Consider the following 16,194-nt stretch of genomic DNA (forward strand, 5'->3'; position numbering starts at 1 on the left):
ATATTTTAAAAGTCTTTATTTTAAGAGAACGGCGGCAGGCAAGGAGTTATAAGTCATACTGTTATGTACTGCTGACATTAGCACATCGCTAATGTCAGTCAGCTACATAACGTAATTTCTGATGACCGAAACCCTTTAAGGCTAGCAGAACCGCTCTTAGTTCTCTGACATTTTGGGAATCCTGGCTTTCTGTTAGACTCCAAACTCTCCGCAGCACCCCCCACTGACAGAATGCCCCCCATCCGGTTGGGCTGGCATCTGTGGTTATGGTTACTTGTTCTTGCAGAATCCAGGGGAGGCCCTGAGACAGATTTGAAGGCTGTAGCCACCAGTTTAAGGACTGTATCACCTGTGGGGTGAGAGGAAGAGGGGTATCCAACGGGGACAATGATCCTTGCCATTCTTTTAGGATCTGCCACTGAAGCGAAACCACCTACTGCTGGTATTGTGGAGGTCATTCTGCCAAGAACTGCCATCCCCTGCCTGATAGATAGTTTGATTTTTTTGAGGCCATCAAGACTCGCACGTCTTTTCTTAATCTGTCTATTTTGTGCTAAGGGAGGATGCACCGTAGATTTACTTAATCTAGGATAAAACCTAGAAAGACACATTGTTGGGAAGGGGTTAGGTTGGATTTTTCCCAGTTTATCTGCCATCCGAGATTTATTAAAATGTTTACCACTTCCAGCAGACGATAGAAGTTCCACAGATTCTGCTACTATCAGGAGGTCATCCAAGTAAGGTATAACGAGAATGTCTTTTTCCCTTATGTGGGCCATAACCTCTGCCATTAACTTCGTAAAAAGCCTCGGAGCCTGGGAAATTCCAAATGGAAGAGCTCTGTACTGTAGATTATTCACCTGACCTTCCATAGACACAGCTACTCTGAGGTATTTTTGGAAATCGGCATGAATAGGGACATGGTAGAAAGCGTCCTTTATGTCAAAGGTAGCCATTACACAGTCCTTGAAAAGATGCTTCATTGCCGACTGTACGGACTCCATTCTGAATTTTTTGTAGACGAGGTATTGATTTAAGTCTTTCAGATTTATGATCATTCTGAAGGAACTGGCTTGGGTACGAGAAAAGGGGAAAAATAAAACCCTCTTCCTTTTTCGAGTCTGGGACGGGAACTGACATTTTTCTTTAAAAGGTAAAACACTTCCTCCTTTAGTGCTAGGTCTTTTGCTGAATTTTGAGTCAAACACGATACCATTTATCCAGGGGCTTGCAGAAAATTTTCCCCAAGCCTGAGAAAAAACAGATAGCCTTCCCTGAAGAGGACTGGGAATTAAAGAGGAAACCTCTATCTCTTCTACCCTTGTTTTCTCTCCACCTGTTTTGCTTTTTATTTGATTTATCGAAACTTCTCTTATTTTTGCGAAAAAACTGCTGCTTCCTAGGGGGATTAGATACGGCAAACCCCTTCTTATTATCAGAGGCTTTTTCCAAGAGGTCATCCACAAGTGAACCGAACAGAAATTCTCCCTGACATGGTATAGAACAAAGTTTGCTTTTTCGAACTTGTGTCCCCAGACCATCCTTTCAGCCAAATCGCTCTTCTAGCTGAATTGAAAAGAGCAGCGGATCTGGCATTTAATCTTAATGCATCGGCCGATGCATCTGAAAAAAAGTCCACCGCTTTAAGTATAGTGGGAAAAAAACCTAGGAGCTGGTCCCTAGAGGTCTTATTCTGGATGTGGGATTCTAAATCCTGAAGCCACAATTTCAATAACCTGGCAGTGGAGGTAGTGGCTATATTAGGCTTAAAGGCCTGAGTAGAGACCGCCCAAACTTTTTTAAAAGGTAAAGCGCCAAGATCCTCAAAAGGCAAAGCAGATCTCTTTGAGATTTTTGCAATAGGGGCATCTAGTTTAGGAGGCCTGTCCCAACAGGATGACTCGTCTTCATCAAAAGGATATTTTCTCTTTACACTTCTGGGAATAAAAACTTCTTATCGAGTTTCTTCCATTCTTTCTGAATTAAATGCTTTAAATTTTCATTAAACAGAAAAACTCTAGATCTTTTGTGACCCAGATCCCCAAACATTATATCTTGAACGGACTTTTGTTCTCTAGATTCATCCACCTTCATTGTGGTTCTAATAGCTTTGAGTAAGGAATCCGTATCCTCAGAGGAGAATAAAGGTCTACCCGAGGATTGTTCATCCGAGGAAGAACTTGAACTATCTAGGATCTCTCCTTGCTCATTCTCCTCGGAAGATTTACTATCAGATATGATATTAGAATGACCTTGCTTGCCCGTAGCTGAGGAAGGTAGACACTTCTTAAACATTTTGATAGAATCAGAGACTTCAGATTTGACAATCTCTTTCATGCTCTGAAGTAATGATGGGGATTCCTCCTCTAACACCTTATTAGCACAATGCTGACATAACATTTTAGACCAGGAAAAAGCAAGTTTTTTTTTCTGCAGACGGCTTTCCTAGGGGCCTCTTTAATATTCTTAAACAAAATAAGATAATAAACCAAACAGGGATAAATACAAAAGGTGGGGATTGACCCCTTACCCCACCAGTAATACCGGTCTGCCATTGCGACCATCCTGTACATCAGCGCGCTCACCGCTCTCTTCTTCCATGTCTCCGGATAGAGCGTCCATATGCACCTGGGGATGCTTGCAGGCTGGCTGGGATCCTTCTGACCGCACGCTGAAAGGGAGGTTAAACAACCCAGGTCGGGTCCCTGCCGGCGTACCAAATGTGGCCTTTATGGGGAGGATGTACAGGTTCCTCTTCCGGAACGCTGATTACCCGGAACCAAACTGCGTTCCAAATACCGGAAGTCGCGACCCGCAACAGCCGGTTAACGCACGGAGCGTGCCTAGAAAAGAAGGAAACCTCCCCTAGCTTCTGTAAGGCTACCGGAAGCAGAACAGTACAGGCCCCGGACCTCCTAAACACTGCCAGGAGGATCCGGCGTGCCGGGGCCACCTCACAGTAACAACTGGGACTGCACCAAAACCACAACTCGACAAACCAAAGTCCGCGACCCAGAAGGACGCTGCCCCAGACTTGGCAGACGGCTCCCAGACGCTGCACCAGGTAACCCACACTGGTAATATTACGCTGGGCTTCTGCAGCCTAATCCTTTAATTCCACCGCATGTCCTATCCTTAGGACAGGAAACAGGAACTGGGGCTATAGGGGCAGAGCCCCTCATTATAAGCGCTCCACAAAAGTTCCTGTTTCATGTCCTGATGATGGAGGCGGTCTCTCAAGGGTGCAGACATGGTCGTAGGGGAAATCTAAGCATTACAGTTCTTCACAGTTCTTTTTTAAATAAACCTCTGCTCTCTTGTCCATTGGGTCTTTAAGCGAACCCATATCTTCAAAGGGGAGAGCGGCTTTTTTGGACATCTTCGCCATTGGAGCATCAAGCTTTGGGGCCCTATCCCAAGGAGCGGAGATCTCTTCATTAAATGTATACTTCCGCTTCACCGAAGAAGGAACAAAAAACTTATCAGGCTTTTTCCACTCTCTAGCGATCACCGCCTGAATGTTCTTATGCACATAAAACACCTTTCTTTTCTTGGGACCTAAACCTTCAAACATAGAGTCCTGGACTGATTGCTGTGACTTTTGATCATCCAACCCCATGGTAGCCCTAACCGCCTTGACTAGGGAGTTACTGTTCTCGACATGAAAAAGTGGTTTCCCTGCGGCCTCGTCCTCCGAAGGCTCATCTGATGATACCCAGTCTCCTCCTTCCAAACCAGAAAGTATATCACTGTCACTAGGGGCGACTTTTTATTAAACCGCTAACCAACTCTCTGACCTCTTCACAGATCATTTGCTTAATGCTGCCCATTAAAGATACAGCTTCCTCCTTCATTAACTTGCTGATACACCTTTGACATAGGGGTTTTGCCCAGGCAGAAGGTAGCTTCTTCTTACATACAGCACATCCCCTCTCTTTTACTCTGGAGGTCTTCCTGGAAGACTCCTTAGATACCTAAGCAACAAAACATGACCCCATGAGCACTGTTACAAACAATTCATGCTGGGGTATAACCCTTCTTACCCCACCGTGGTACCGATGTATCATTAGTGGTTTCAGCGCGCTGAGCCTGCTCCATGTTCCTACAGCAAACACAAGCCAGAATGGAGGAACTGCCACTTTCTTCCACTCAATATGGCAGAGAGCCGGCTGGGCTTTTCTCCTCGGTGCGTGCAAGCCGGCTCGCTCCCTTTCTGGTCCACAGCGCCAACTTCCTTGCACCGCCGCAACCCGGAAGTAAAGGAATCCTGCACGCAGGCCGTTGGCCAAACATGCGAACATGGCCGCAGATGTTCGCATCCTCCCAGGACCCGGAAAGGAGAACGGAAGGGGTAGGGAGAGAGAAGGGAGCCCAGACTTCTGCAGCAGCTCCTAGAGGAGTCTTATGCCACACGGGGTAACCCTCCTCACACTATAGCAATAGCCGGGGCCCCCGCAGCTCTATATTCATCTCATCTTCCAGCGGATCAGATTCCCTCCTGCCCCTTAGGACAGGAAACAGAACTGGAGGTCGAGGGGATGATCCCTCATTAAAAAGGTGGTTTTGGTTCCCGTTTCCTGTCCTGAGGGGGAGGAGGCGGTCTCTCCAGGGGTGCTGTCACAGGCAAAAGAGAAAAATATAATATTGAACTAAAAATGACATAAAATAAAGCCCCATTCATCAACGGAAAAAAAAAAAGCACAAAAAATTTACATAACGAATAGAAAAAAAGTTATCACTTTCAAAGACATACGTACAAAAAAAAAAATTGAAAACTGCGCCTGGTAAGGAAATGGGATAAATGTTATGGTCTTGAACTGTTTAATCAGACCCCTTGATGTTTACAACCTGCATATAGTTTCAGACTCTACTCAATGGGACAAGTCCCTCTTTGTAAGGCTACACCGCAATGTGGATGTGCGTTCCTTGTGACCAGACTGTTGCTGTCCTCACTAGCTCTCATACACAAGCACAGATTCATTCCTATACTGCTTTATCCTGCTACAGCTCATGAGGCATCTCTTCTCCAGTATCACCGATGCTGAAGTGTGTGCGATATCCCCCCTCTCCTCTCGGTTTGTGCGATTCACTCTCTTCCTCCTGCAGACAGCCTAGTGACTGCTTTCCACTATATCTATGATATTGACAGCCTGTGTAACCTGCCCACCCTGAAGATGTGCATGCTTGCTACCCTCTCTGCACTCTGATTTGCCATGTAAAACCACCTCACTTCCCCTTCTGCTATCTCTAAGGCCTCATGTACACGGCCGTTGTGTGTCCGTTCCATGCATTGGGGACCGCAATTTGCGGTACCCAATACGTGGGCAACATCCGTTCGGCGGCCGGAATGGATCCAGACCCATTCAACTTGAATGGGTCCGTGATCCGTCCGCACCGCAAAAAAATAGAACATGTTCTAATTTTTTGCGGTGCGGAGGCACGGCCAGAAACACCACGGAAGCACTCCGTAGTGCTTCCGATCCGTGATTCTGTTCCACATCTCCGTGATTGCGCAGCGCACATGGGCCGGTGCTCGTGTATTGCGGACCCACCGCATGCGGGCCGCACAACGACCGTGTGCATGAGCCCTAACACTGAGCGAAGGGATGAAGAGAATAGAGAGGGGGCCTGCTATTGGATGCATGTCAGAAGCAGCAGGATAGATAGCTACGTGAAGGAGATACAGACACTACAGCAGCTAAATGGGAGGACATTTTTAACAGAATATTTAGGAAGTTGCCTCACCGTGCATTTAGAAAGCAAATGGACAGTGAAACACAGAGCCTTAAAAGCATATTTTTCCATGCAGAGCTAATACAGATATAATAAAACAGGATGAGAATAGCCACTGAAAACCATAGATGCTCATTATTATAAAGAGCGTCATCACGGCAGCTAGAGGCTATGCTTTATTGAGTAAAGGGGGGTTTTAACTAGATGAAGACCCTCTGTTTGCTCAACATACCCTAAAGCCTCATTCACACATCATTGTTCCAGGTACGTGCGCCGTACGTGTTCTCCACGGACAGCACGCGTGCCCATTCATTTTAATGTGTGTATTCACATTGTTTTTAGCACGGATGCATTCTCCATTTTGTTCACGGATCCATCACGCCCATTATAGTCTATGGGTTCGTGAAAACCACGGATGCAACACGGATGCCATCCATGTTTCATTGTTCATTAGGAAGAGATGCTTTGAAAATTATTTTTCCGCTGTGCAGTGTCCGGATGACACACGGACAGCAAAAAACCGACACACGGATCACACAGATCCTTCACGGACATCTTCACAAAGGCATCACTGACCACCTTTTCACGGATTTAAGCAAGGACACGGATGTGTGAATGAGGCTTAATACAATACGTGAAGATGAGCTGCAAGAAGAGGACACCGGTAAGGGGAAGCTCTTCTTTTACTTACTGCTTCAAAGTGGGCTCGATTTTCCCGCAGATACTTTATACAGGATTGCCTGATTTCCAAATGTTGTGCCTGAGAGTGCAAAACCTACAAGAAAAAAATAATGGTCATATTACAGATCCTCATCATATTATGCCATCCTTTTTTAATGACTGCCACTGATCTACAATGACTAGGTTATCATCAGCCATAAACTGTGTTAGGGTCCATTCACACGTCCGTAGTGCACTGCGGATCCGCAATACACCCGACCGGCACCCCGATAGAAATGCCTATTCTTGTCCACAATTGCGGACAAGAATAGGACATGTTCTATTTTTTTCCGGAGCCGCGGACAGGAAGATCGGCGGCGCGCTCCGGAAATGCTGCTCGCATCCATTCCGTCCTCCTAGAGAATGAATGGGTCCGCACAATTGTGGAACGGATGCGGACCACAATTGCAGACGTGTGAATGAAGCCTTAATAAGAACAGCAGTAAAATACTTAAAAGGCATGTGTAAGCAGATTTCTACCTATGACACTGGCTGACCTGTTACATGTGCACTTGGCAGCTGAAGGCATCTGTGTTGGTCCCATGTTCATATGTGCCCGCATTACTGAGAAAAATGATGTTTTAATTTCTGCAAATCAGCCTCTAGGCACAATGGGGGCATTGCTGTTACACCTAGAGGCTCTGCTCTCTCTGGAACCGACACCCGTCCCCCGCATTTTGATTGACAGGGCTAGGCAATGAAAAAGCTGATCACGCCTGGCCCTGACTTCTCCTCCAGTATCTAGAGGCTCGCTGGCAGTTCTCTCATGTACTGCGCCTGTGCCGGATACTGAAGCGCACTGCAGATTGCGAGCCTTTAGGTGAAGTCAGGACCGGGCATGATCACGTTTATACTGCCTTGCCCTGTCAGAGTGCAGAGGACGCAGCAGTTGCAGAGAGAGCAGAGCCTCTAGGTGTAATGGTAACGCCCCCGTTGCTCCTAGAGGCTCATTTGCATATATGAAAACATAATTTTTCTCAGTAATGTGGGCACATATGAACATGGGACCAACACAGATGCCTTCAGCTGCCAAATGCACATGTAACAGGTCAGCCAGCTTCATAGGTACAAATCTGCTGACAGATGCCCTTTAAAACAATATGAGAAAGATTTGCAGTATTAAAGGGGTGTTCCGTCAATAAAAGGTACATTGCATTGATGCAGCTGCTGTAAATGGCTTTGATGTGCCCTATACCGCTACCCCCAAACATCACAGATAACACAGCAACCTTCCTATACCTCTGCATGCCTATTGCAGGTAGCTGTACACTACAGAGCCTCAGGAAAGCAGTATATTTACTACAGTCCGCTGACATAGACAAGCACTGCCTCCAGCTACAAATATTTTATACTACTTGTACCAATATCTATAGATCTCTCTCATTTTTTGCTTGATACTTATCATGGCCAAAAGTGCTGCGTAGCTCCAGCCTTATGGTCCATTTACACGGGCCGATAATCAGGCCAATTATCGTGGATAAGCGTTTGTGGAAATAATTGTTCCTGATAATTGCCCTGTATAAAAAGTGTCGACAATCACCCAATGAATGACCAAATTCATCAGGGGATCAGGTCTTTTCGCCGGCACGTAAAATAATTGTTTCTGCGCAGCAGAATGGCCTGTGTAAACAGCGATCTGCTGCCCAGGAACAATGATTTTCTATGGGGACAATCAATCCCTGTAATGCTCCCATACAGCAGAGGTGATTGCTACATGTAAACGCAGCCTGCATCTTAACTGACGAGGAAGCAATTATCGGGAACATCTGGTTGGTTCCCGATAATTGCCTGAATCATCCGTTCCAATCTAGACATTTATGGCATATCTTGTGGACCCACGCCTATCTAAAAAATGTGGACCCACCTCACCCTACCGAGAATGTAGAGGTGGATGAGAAAGTGTGGCTCTCGGCGTTTACTTCTGTGGAACTTCCAAAAATTGCCGAGCAGCCGTGCGCGCCTATCTTTAGAAGTCCCATAGAAGTGAATGGAGAGAACCGTACATGCTCAGACACCTCATCTTTCACAATGGAAGCAGGGCCTCTTTCTCGAGACAGGATCAGGCCCCAGAGGTGGTACCCAGATTTATAAAATATCCTGCGGATATGCCATAATCATTAGATACACCTCTGCCAAACCCGCCAGTTTCACCGGTATCAGATGGCCATCTAATGTGTTTACGGAGAGACCCCTCAATCAAGTTGGCGGCGAGTCTGTGGAGTTTGTTACCAGGGAGCCTGTTGGCATTTCTTGCTGCCTGTGGTTCGGGCATCATGAAGCACCTGACAGCAGAGGTCGCAATAACGCCTGTACAAGCGCAATGGACGCGTGTTCAGGTGATTTTACTCCTTAAAAAAAGTCTAAGGCGTACCAATACGCCTTCGACTTTTCTCTGCCTTTCATCAGCGCAGTGAGCGCTGTGAACGGCACGTGCAGCGCAGCGATGCTGCCTGTGCCTGAAATGACCAATAACAAAGCTCCTTACAGCAAGAAGCTTTGTTATTGATCGGTTTGAGCGGGCAGCCGGACCATTCGGCACACCGCTCGGAAGTGAGGAGGAAGAGTCCTGCAGCGGTGCGAGATTCTCACCGGGTGGCGCCTGGCGGGGTAAGCTGTGGGTCACTTCCTCCATGTGCTTACGGCGTCCTCTCCAGTGAAGATAATGTGTGCCCAAACGCCATAGTAACCAGATACCAACAAACTCCCCCCAGGGCACTATATGCCTGAGCATGCTTTACCCGTTCGGATGAATAAAATGATCGGGTCCGTGCCAGGCTAGTCGGCGGCAGCGCATGTTGACATGGAGACTGGGGGTGATGTGTTGGGGTGGGCTATGAGTTTGGGCGCACGTTCTTCACTGCAGAGGACGCTGTGAGCACATGGAGAAAGTGACCCGCAGCCCGACCGTCCAGAACATGAAGTGAATGTGACTATTGGAAGACTTTTATTATTGGTGAGCACATTAAATGAATTTATCGTAATTAGACGGCACAATTTGTGATTGGTGCAATGTTATATATGTCCTGCTGGGATCTAAGAGGGCTTACATTTTTAGGGAGACTCCAGAAAAACCAAGGAGGATTGGCAAATAGGCAATAGATTGTCCCAGATATACGGACAGCCATTTTGCCTCCATTAGGTCTCATGTACACCACTGTATCCATTTTGAGGTCTGCAAATCGTAGATCCACAAAATATGGACATCCATGTGCTATCCACACTCACTACTCCCTGCCACAACGACCAGACATCCCTGTTGAATTCCTATTGCATTGTGTTTTGCACAGTCTACCACTCCGATCCCTACGTGATAGATTTGGTGCTTCAGAAAGGTAGGGATTCAGTCTTCTGAGAGATACATTTAAAATGGTCAAAATGTGCTATTCCTACATGGAAGACATTATAGAGGAGACTGGTAATGGTTTCCTTGCAGGAATAGCAACATCTTAACATTATTTAGGACTACGTATTATACACTGCTCAAAAAAATAAAGGGAACACTTAAACAACACAATGTAACTCCAAGTCAATCACACTTCTGTGAAATCAAACTGTCCACTTAGGAAGCAACACTGAGTGACAATCAATTTCACATGCTGTTGTGAAAATGGGATAGACAACAGGTGGAAATTATAGGCAATTAGCAAGACACCCCCAATAAAGAAGTGGTTCTGCAGGTGGTGATCACAGACCACTTCTCAGTTCCTATGCTTCCTGGCTGATGTTTTGGTCACTTTTGAATGCTGGCGGTGCTTTCACTCTAGTGGTAGCATGAGACGGAGTCTACAACCCACACAAGTGGCTCAGGTAGTGCAGCTTATCCAGGATGGCACATCAATGCGAGCTGTGGCAAGAAGGTTTGCTGTGTCTGTCAGCGTAGTGTCCAGAGCATGGAGGCTACCAGGAGACAGGCCAGTACATCAGGAGACGTGGAGGAGGCCGTAGGAGGGCAACAACCCAGCAGCAGGACCGCTACCTCTGCCTTTGTGCAAGGAGGAACAGGAGGAGCACTGCCAGAGCCCTGCAAAATGACCTCCAGCAGGCCACAAATGTGCATGTGTCTGCTCAAACGGTCAGAAACAGACTCCATGAGGGTGATATGAGGGCCCGACGTCCACAGGTGGGGGTTGTGCTTACAGCCCAACACCGTGCAGGACGTTCGGCATTTGCCAGAGAACACCAAGATTGGCAAATTTGCCACTGGCGCCCTGTGCTCTTCACAGATGAAAGCAGGTTCACACTGAGCACATGTGACAGACGTGACAGAGTCTGGAGACGCCGTGAAGAACATTCTGCTGCCTGCAACATCCTCCAGCATGACCGGTTTGGTATTGGGTCAGTAATGGTGTGGGGTGGCATTTCTTTGGAGGGCCGCACAGCCCTCCATGTGCTCGCCAGAGGTAGCCTGACTGCCATTAGGTACCGAGATGAGATCCTCAGACCCCTTGTGAGACCATATGCTGGTGCGGTTGGCCCTGGGTTCCTCCTAATGCAAGACAATGCTAGACCTCATGTGGCTGAAGTGTGTCAGCAGTTCCTGCAAGACGAAGGCATTGATGCTATGGACTGGCCCGCCCGTTCCCCAGACCTGAATCCAATTGAGCACATCTGGGACATCATGTCTCGCTCTATCCACCAACGTCACGTTGCACCACAGACTGTCCAGGAGTTGGCAGATGCTTTAGTCCAGGTCTGGGAGGAGATCCCTCAGGAGACCGTCCGCCACCTCATCAGGAGCATGCACAGGCGTTGTAGGGAGGTCATACAGGCAAGTGGAGGCCACACACTCTACTGAGCCTCATTTTGACTTGTTTTAAGGACATTACATCAAAGTTGGATCAGCCTGTAGTGTGTTTTTCCACTTTAATTTTGAGTGTGACTCCAAATCCAGACCTCCAAGGGTTTAAAAATTTGATTTCTATTTTTAATTTTTGTGTGATTTTGTTGTCAGCACATTCAACTATGTACAGAACAAAGTATTGCAGAAGAATATTTAATTAATTCAGATCTAGGATGTGTTATTTTTGTGTTCCCTTTATTTTTTTGAGCAGTGTATATATGAATTACCACAAATTTCTTACTCCTCCTCGGCTAAAAATACTCCTCAAAAATGGTATAAGGAGTATTTTTACTCTTCTGGAAAAAACGTAGCGCGACCTCTGCCTGACAGGTTCCCTTTAGGGCCCATTCAGACGGCTGCATGAACGGGCTGCACCCATTCCGCAATTTTGCAGAACAGGTGCGGACCCGTTCATTTCAATGGGGCCACAAAAGATGCAGACAGCTCTCCGTGTGCTCTCCACATCTGTAGTTCCGGTCCGCGGCTCTTCAGAAAGGATAGAGCATGTCCTATTCTTGTCCAGAATCGCGGACAAGAATAGGCACTTTTTATAAAGGTGGTGGTCATGTGCGGTCCGCAAATTGCGGAATGCACATGACCGGTATCCCTGTTTGCGAATCTGACAAAACACTACGGTCGTGTGATGCACCCTTAACACCATGGTTGGGAGCAAAGAGGCGCAAAGGCCTTGGCACCTGGTAGACAAGTGGACAAGGTATAAAGACAGGTGTTAAGCAGACAACACAGCCTTAGGCCTCGTTCACATTTCCATGTCAGTGACACGTCCGTGAAAAAAAAAAAGAGTACGTGTTTCATCCGTAAAGCTATCCGTGAAGGATCCGCGGTTTGTCTGTGTGTCCGTTTTTACCATCTGTGTGTCATCTGTAATTCACTGACAGTTGCTCAGCTGAAAATTCATTTCTAAAAAGAGTCTCCTATTAGTCTTCAGTGAAAAACGGACGCACCCGGACATAACACGGATGTATGTTAGTGATTTTCACTGACCCATAGACTTCAATGGGTGTGCTTGGTCGGCATCACGGATCAAAGTACCCACGGTCAGTAAAAGAAATGCTGAAATGTGAACAGACACATTTAAATCAATGGGTACATGGTGTAGAAAGGCACAAAGGACCATCATAGATGGAAGATGTGTGTCACCGAGGTTCCTGGCCACGGTGAAGTAGGAGCCAGTAGTGCATATGTCCGCAGCAGTTGCTGATGGACACTTTGGTAGTTAGCATAGCTGTGAAAAAATAATCCGGGACGGCTCTTATTGGGAGTAGCCATAGTACTGGGCGGATGGCTACTCCCCACGGTCCAGGCCGGGTTTTGACGGGCTTACAAAAAGTCAGCCAGCAGGGTCAGGTGGGTGATTACCTGGCTGACGGTGGAGCTCTGTGTAGCTGTGTGTTTTTGAAGCTGAGTGAAAACCGGAGGGTCTCCCCCGAGACAAAGGACAAAGCAAGGTCCCCATCCACTCCGTGGGGAGTACGGTACTGTGCCCTAATCCTTCCTATGTGATTTGTTCAGATTCGGGACTGAATTGTTTTTTTCTTTAAGTGTCGGCTGAAGTAAGCTGATCACTGCCGCCTGTTGAATTGTGGTGTGCCAACAATAAAAGACATTTATTACTTTGATTTCCACCACTAAAAGGCTACTGTGTATTTATCCGAAGGCTACCATTTGTCCGTGGAAAATGCGGACAGCACATGTCAGTGAAAAACGGAACTGTAGACGAGGCCTTAAGCCTCATTTACACGTTAGTGTTTCATGGACGTCTGCTGTACGTGTTCTCCATGGACAGCACACGTCCCCATTCATTTTAATTTGTGTCCGTGGTTCCGTTTTTTAGCACAAATGCATGCTCTATTTTTTTAGTGTTCCGCCCATTATAGTGTAGGGGACCGCCAAAACATCCGTGATGACATCAGTTTTTCACTGATCATTAGAAAGATGCTTTGAAAATTATTTTTCAGCTGTGCAGGGTCAATGAAACACGGATGGCACACGGACAGCAAAAAATGGACACATGGGTCCTTCACTGACCACCTTCTCACGGATTTGAGCACAGACACTGACGTGTGAATGAGGCTTCAGACATTAGTTAGATTAGACAGATAACATGTGAAAAAAGAATAGAAAAGATCTCTTTAAATTATGGATTTTAATAGGTGGCCTAATAGGTATGCACTGTTATCTCTGGAAAATTATCATCTATCCCCAGCATAGGTGAGAAGTAGTGATGAGCGAACATGTGTTTTTAAGTTCAGCGTACAAGGTTTGGGTTTTCTAAGAATTCCGTTATGGATTCTTCTACCACAGACCATAAGCGGAATCCATAACGGAATTCTTAGATAACCTGAACCTTGTACGACGAACTTGAAAACACAAGTTTGCTCATCCCTCAAGGGTCCGACCACTGGGATAATGAGGGGTCCCCAAGTGCCCTCTCTGAACAGACTAGTAGTGCTCCACCGCTCCAATCATTTTTATGGGTGTGAGGGAGCTCTGTCTACTTCAGTCCTACAGAAGTGAATAGAACAGAGGACCAACATGCGCATTGCTGGTCCATGCAGAGAGAGCACCTAGGGACCCCTTGTTCCTGAGATCATGGAGGGTCCCAGTTGTTGGAACCCAGCAATCCATGATGTATCACCTATCCCATTTAATCAGCTTGTTCTGCTCCATTACCGATTTGCCAAAATGGACATCCAGGTGCTCTTGGTGGAAAGTTCAGCATTAGTGTTGAGCGAACTTGTGTTTTAAGTTCAGCGTCGAAAGTTCGGGTTATCGAAGAATCGCGTTATGGATTTTAAATTCCATTATGGTCCGTGGTAGCGGAATCCATAACGCGATTCTTCGATAACCCGAACTTTAGACGCTGAACTTAAAACACAAGTTCGTTCAACACTAATCAGCATGATTCAAGGAGGTTTTTTCATGTACAATAGGAGAGATTTTATAAGAACATGGCCTCCTGCACTGTATGTGGCAGCTCCACGAGGTACCACGTTCTACCTAGAAGGATATCTCCATACTACATTAAAGGGCACATGGAACTGACAGTATGGACCCACAGAATTAGGCAGTATAATCCCCATATAATTCTATGGCCACCACATTACAGTTCTATACCACCCACGTGAGGCTTAAATGTTTACAAGCATGCAACCCTCTAAAACAGGTAGCAGAGCCTGGGGTCCATGAGAAGAACCCAAGATGGCCTCCCCAAAATAGTTCAGTGCTCCTGAATTCTCTTTATAAATAGACAATCCCCAAAAATATGGAGGCATGTCCAACCATGACACTGGAGGGATGAAAGGGCGACCCGTCATTGCTTCACTTGGAACAAAAACGGACATTGCACCCTACTATAAAGATCTAGCTTTATTTATGGGGAGGGGGTGGTATTGGTGGTCACATACAACGTTTCCCATATCTGCTGAGTAGCTGGGGGAGACCACCTAAGTGACAAGAACCGCCATACAGTATTTAACCTCCGCAGTGGTCAGGTGTGCTTATAACCTATCCTTATTCCACGTGCTGCCCACGCACACAGACCCATACCAGTCTATGGCTCTATTCACACATGTCCGCTTTGCTGGTGGGTTGATGTGGATCAGAATAGCCCATTCGAGTATGGGAGTGAGAAGAAGAACGCACACGAAAGTCATGGAAAATCGGACGTGTGAAGAAGGTTCTACCTGTGCTAAAGAAAGATTATGACTTTGGGAACAGAGGAGAACCCCTGTACATTTCGCCATCAGGGAACTTCCCTAGAAAATATTTCTTAGGGACCATTAACACGACTGCACTTTTTTCAGTGTGCTCAACGGACTGCACACGGATCCAGAGAAATCCATAGCACATTTTGGGCACTTCCATCAATAGGAAGGACTATTCTCTGCTAAGGACAAGAACAGGACATGTTGTATACAGATGTGTGCGCGCCCCATAGAGATGAATAGGTCAGTGCAGAGAGCACAGAAATATTGTGGTGTGCATGAGGCCTAAGGGGCGTGTAATCACACACTGCCACCTGCAGGCCGGAGGTGGGACTGAAGCCCCCTACAGAGACCCCCATAGCAGAGGTGACACTACCGGGAGTACCTACCTGCTCGGCCACTGCCCTGAACAGGCAGGAGCCGTCCTTGGCAATCTTCTTCCTGTACAGCCCATTAGCCCTCAGATAAGTGTCCATTGCAGCCTCCTCTGTGCTTCCAGCACTCCCGGGGGCTGCGCCTTGTTCTCTGTGCCCGTCCATGGCTGAAAGCAAACGCCGAACCGAAAGTCAAGAAAAGCCAGCCAAGTGTCCTTATCTAGCCCGCCTGGGAGACGGGTAGCCGGGCATGGGGAGGTGAGGGCCCGTGTGGCATGGAGCCTGTGTGTGGGGGGCATGAGAGGGGCACAGGATCTCCACGTGCAGTGCCAGCTGGAGGTGACAGACGGGGCCCCCGCTACTGAGCTGCAGCCAGCACGGAGCCCGGGCACATGACAGGCGGCGCGAGCACCCGGAGCCTCAACCAGAAGCGAAAGTGACTCCGGATGCGAAAAGTTTTGTTTTCAGTTTAGCGAGGAGTAGAGGGAGCGGGCGGCGAGATGGAGGACGGGGAGGAGCAGGAAGTGGCGGCTGTCATCACCGGGGCCGGGCGCACAGCGGCGGCGGCGGCATACCCGAGCACAGAGCGGGGTGTACTCACTGTGTACCGCCAATAATCAGGGTGTACTCAATGTGTACCGCCAGTAATCAGGGTGTACTCACTGTGTACCGCCAATAATCAGGGTGTACTCACTGTGTACCGCCAATAATCAGGGTGTACTCGCTGTGTACCGCCAATAATCAGGGTGTACTCGCTGTGTACCGCCAGTAATCAGGGTGTACTCACTGTGTACCGCCA

At 47.3% G+C, this 16,194-nt stretch overlaps 1 protein-coding gene across 1 annotated transcript in view; it reads right to left on the reverse strand.

Moving 5' to 3' along the window:
* OTUD4 (OTU deubiquitinase 4) overlaps positions 1-15,918 on the reverse strand; it is a 77,499-nt gene extending 61,581 nt beyond the window's left edge. Inside the window, exons 1-2 of the mRNA XM_040418505.1 lie at positions 15,411-15,918; positions 6,425-6,508 (exon numbers count right to left, since the gene is read on the reverse strand). Of these exons, the coding sequence (XP_040274439.1) occupies positions 6,425-6,508; positions 15,411-15,560 (234 nt within the window). The 5' untranslated portion in view covers positions 15,561-15,918. The remainder of the gene's footprint in view (positions 1-6,424; positions 6,509-15,410) is intronic.
* Positions 15,919-16,194: the final 276 nt, after the last annotated feature.

Source organism: Bufo bufo, chromosome 2 (assembly GCF_905171765.1).
Source record: "Bufo bufo chromosome 2, aBufBuf1.1, whole genome shotgun sequence".
Taxonomy (NCBI): domain Eukaryota; kingdom Metazoa; phylum Chordata; class Amphibia; order Anura; family Bufonidae; genus Bufo; species Bufo bufo.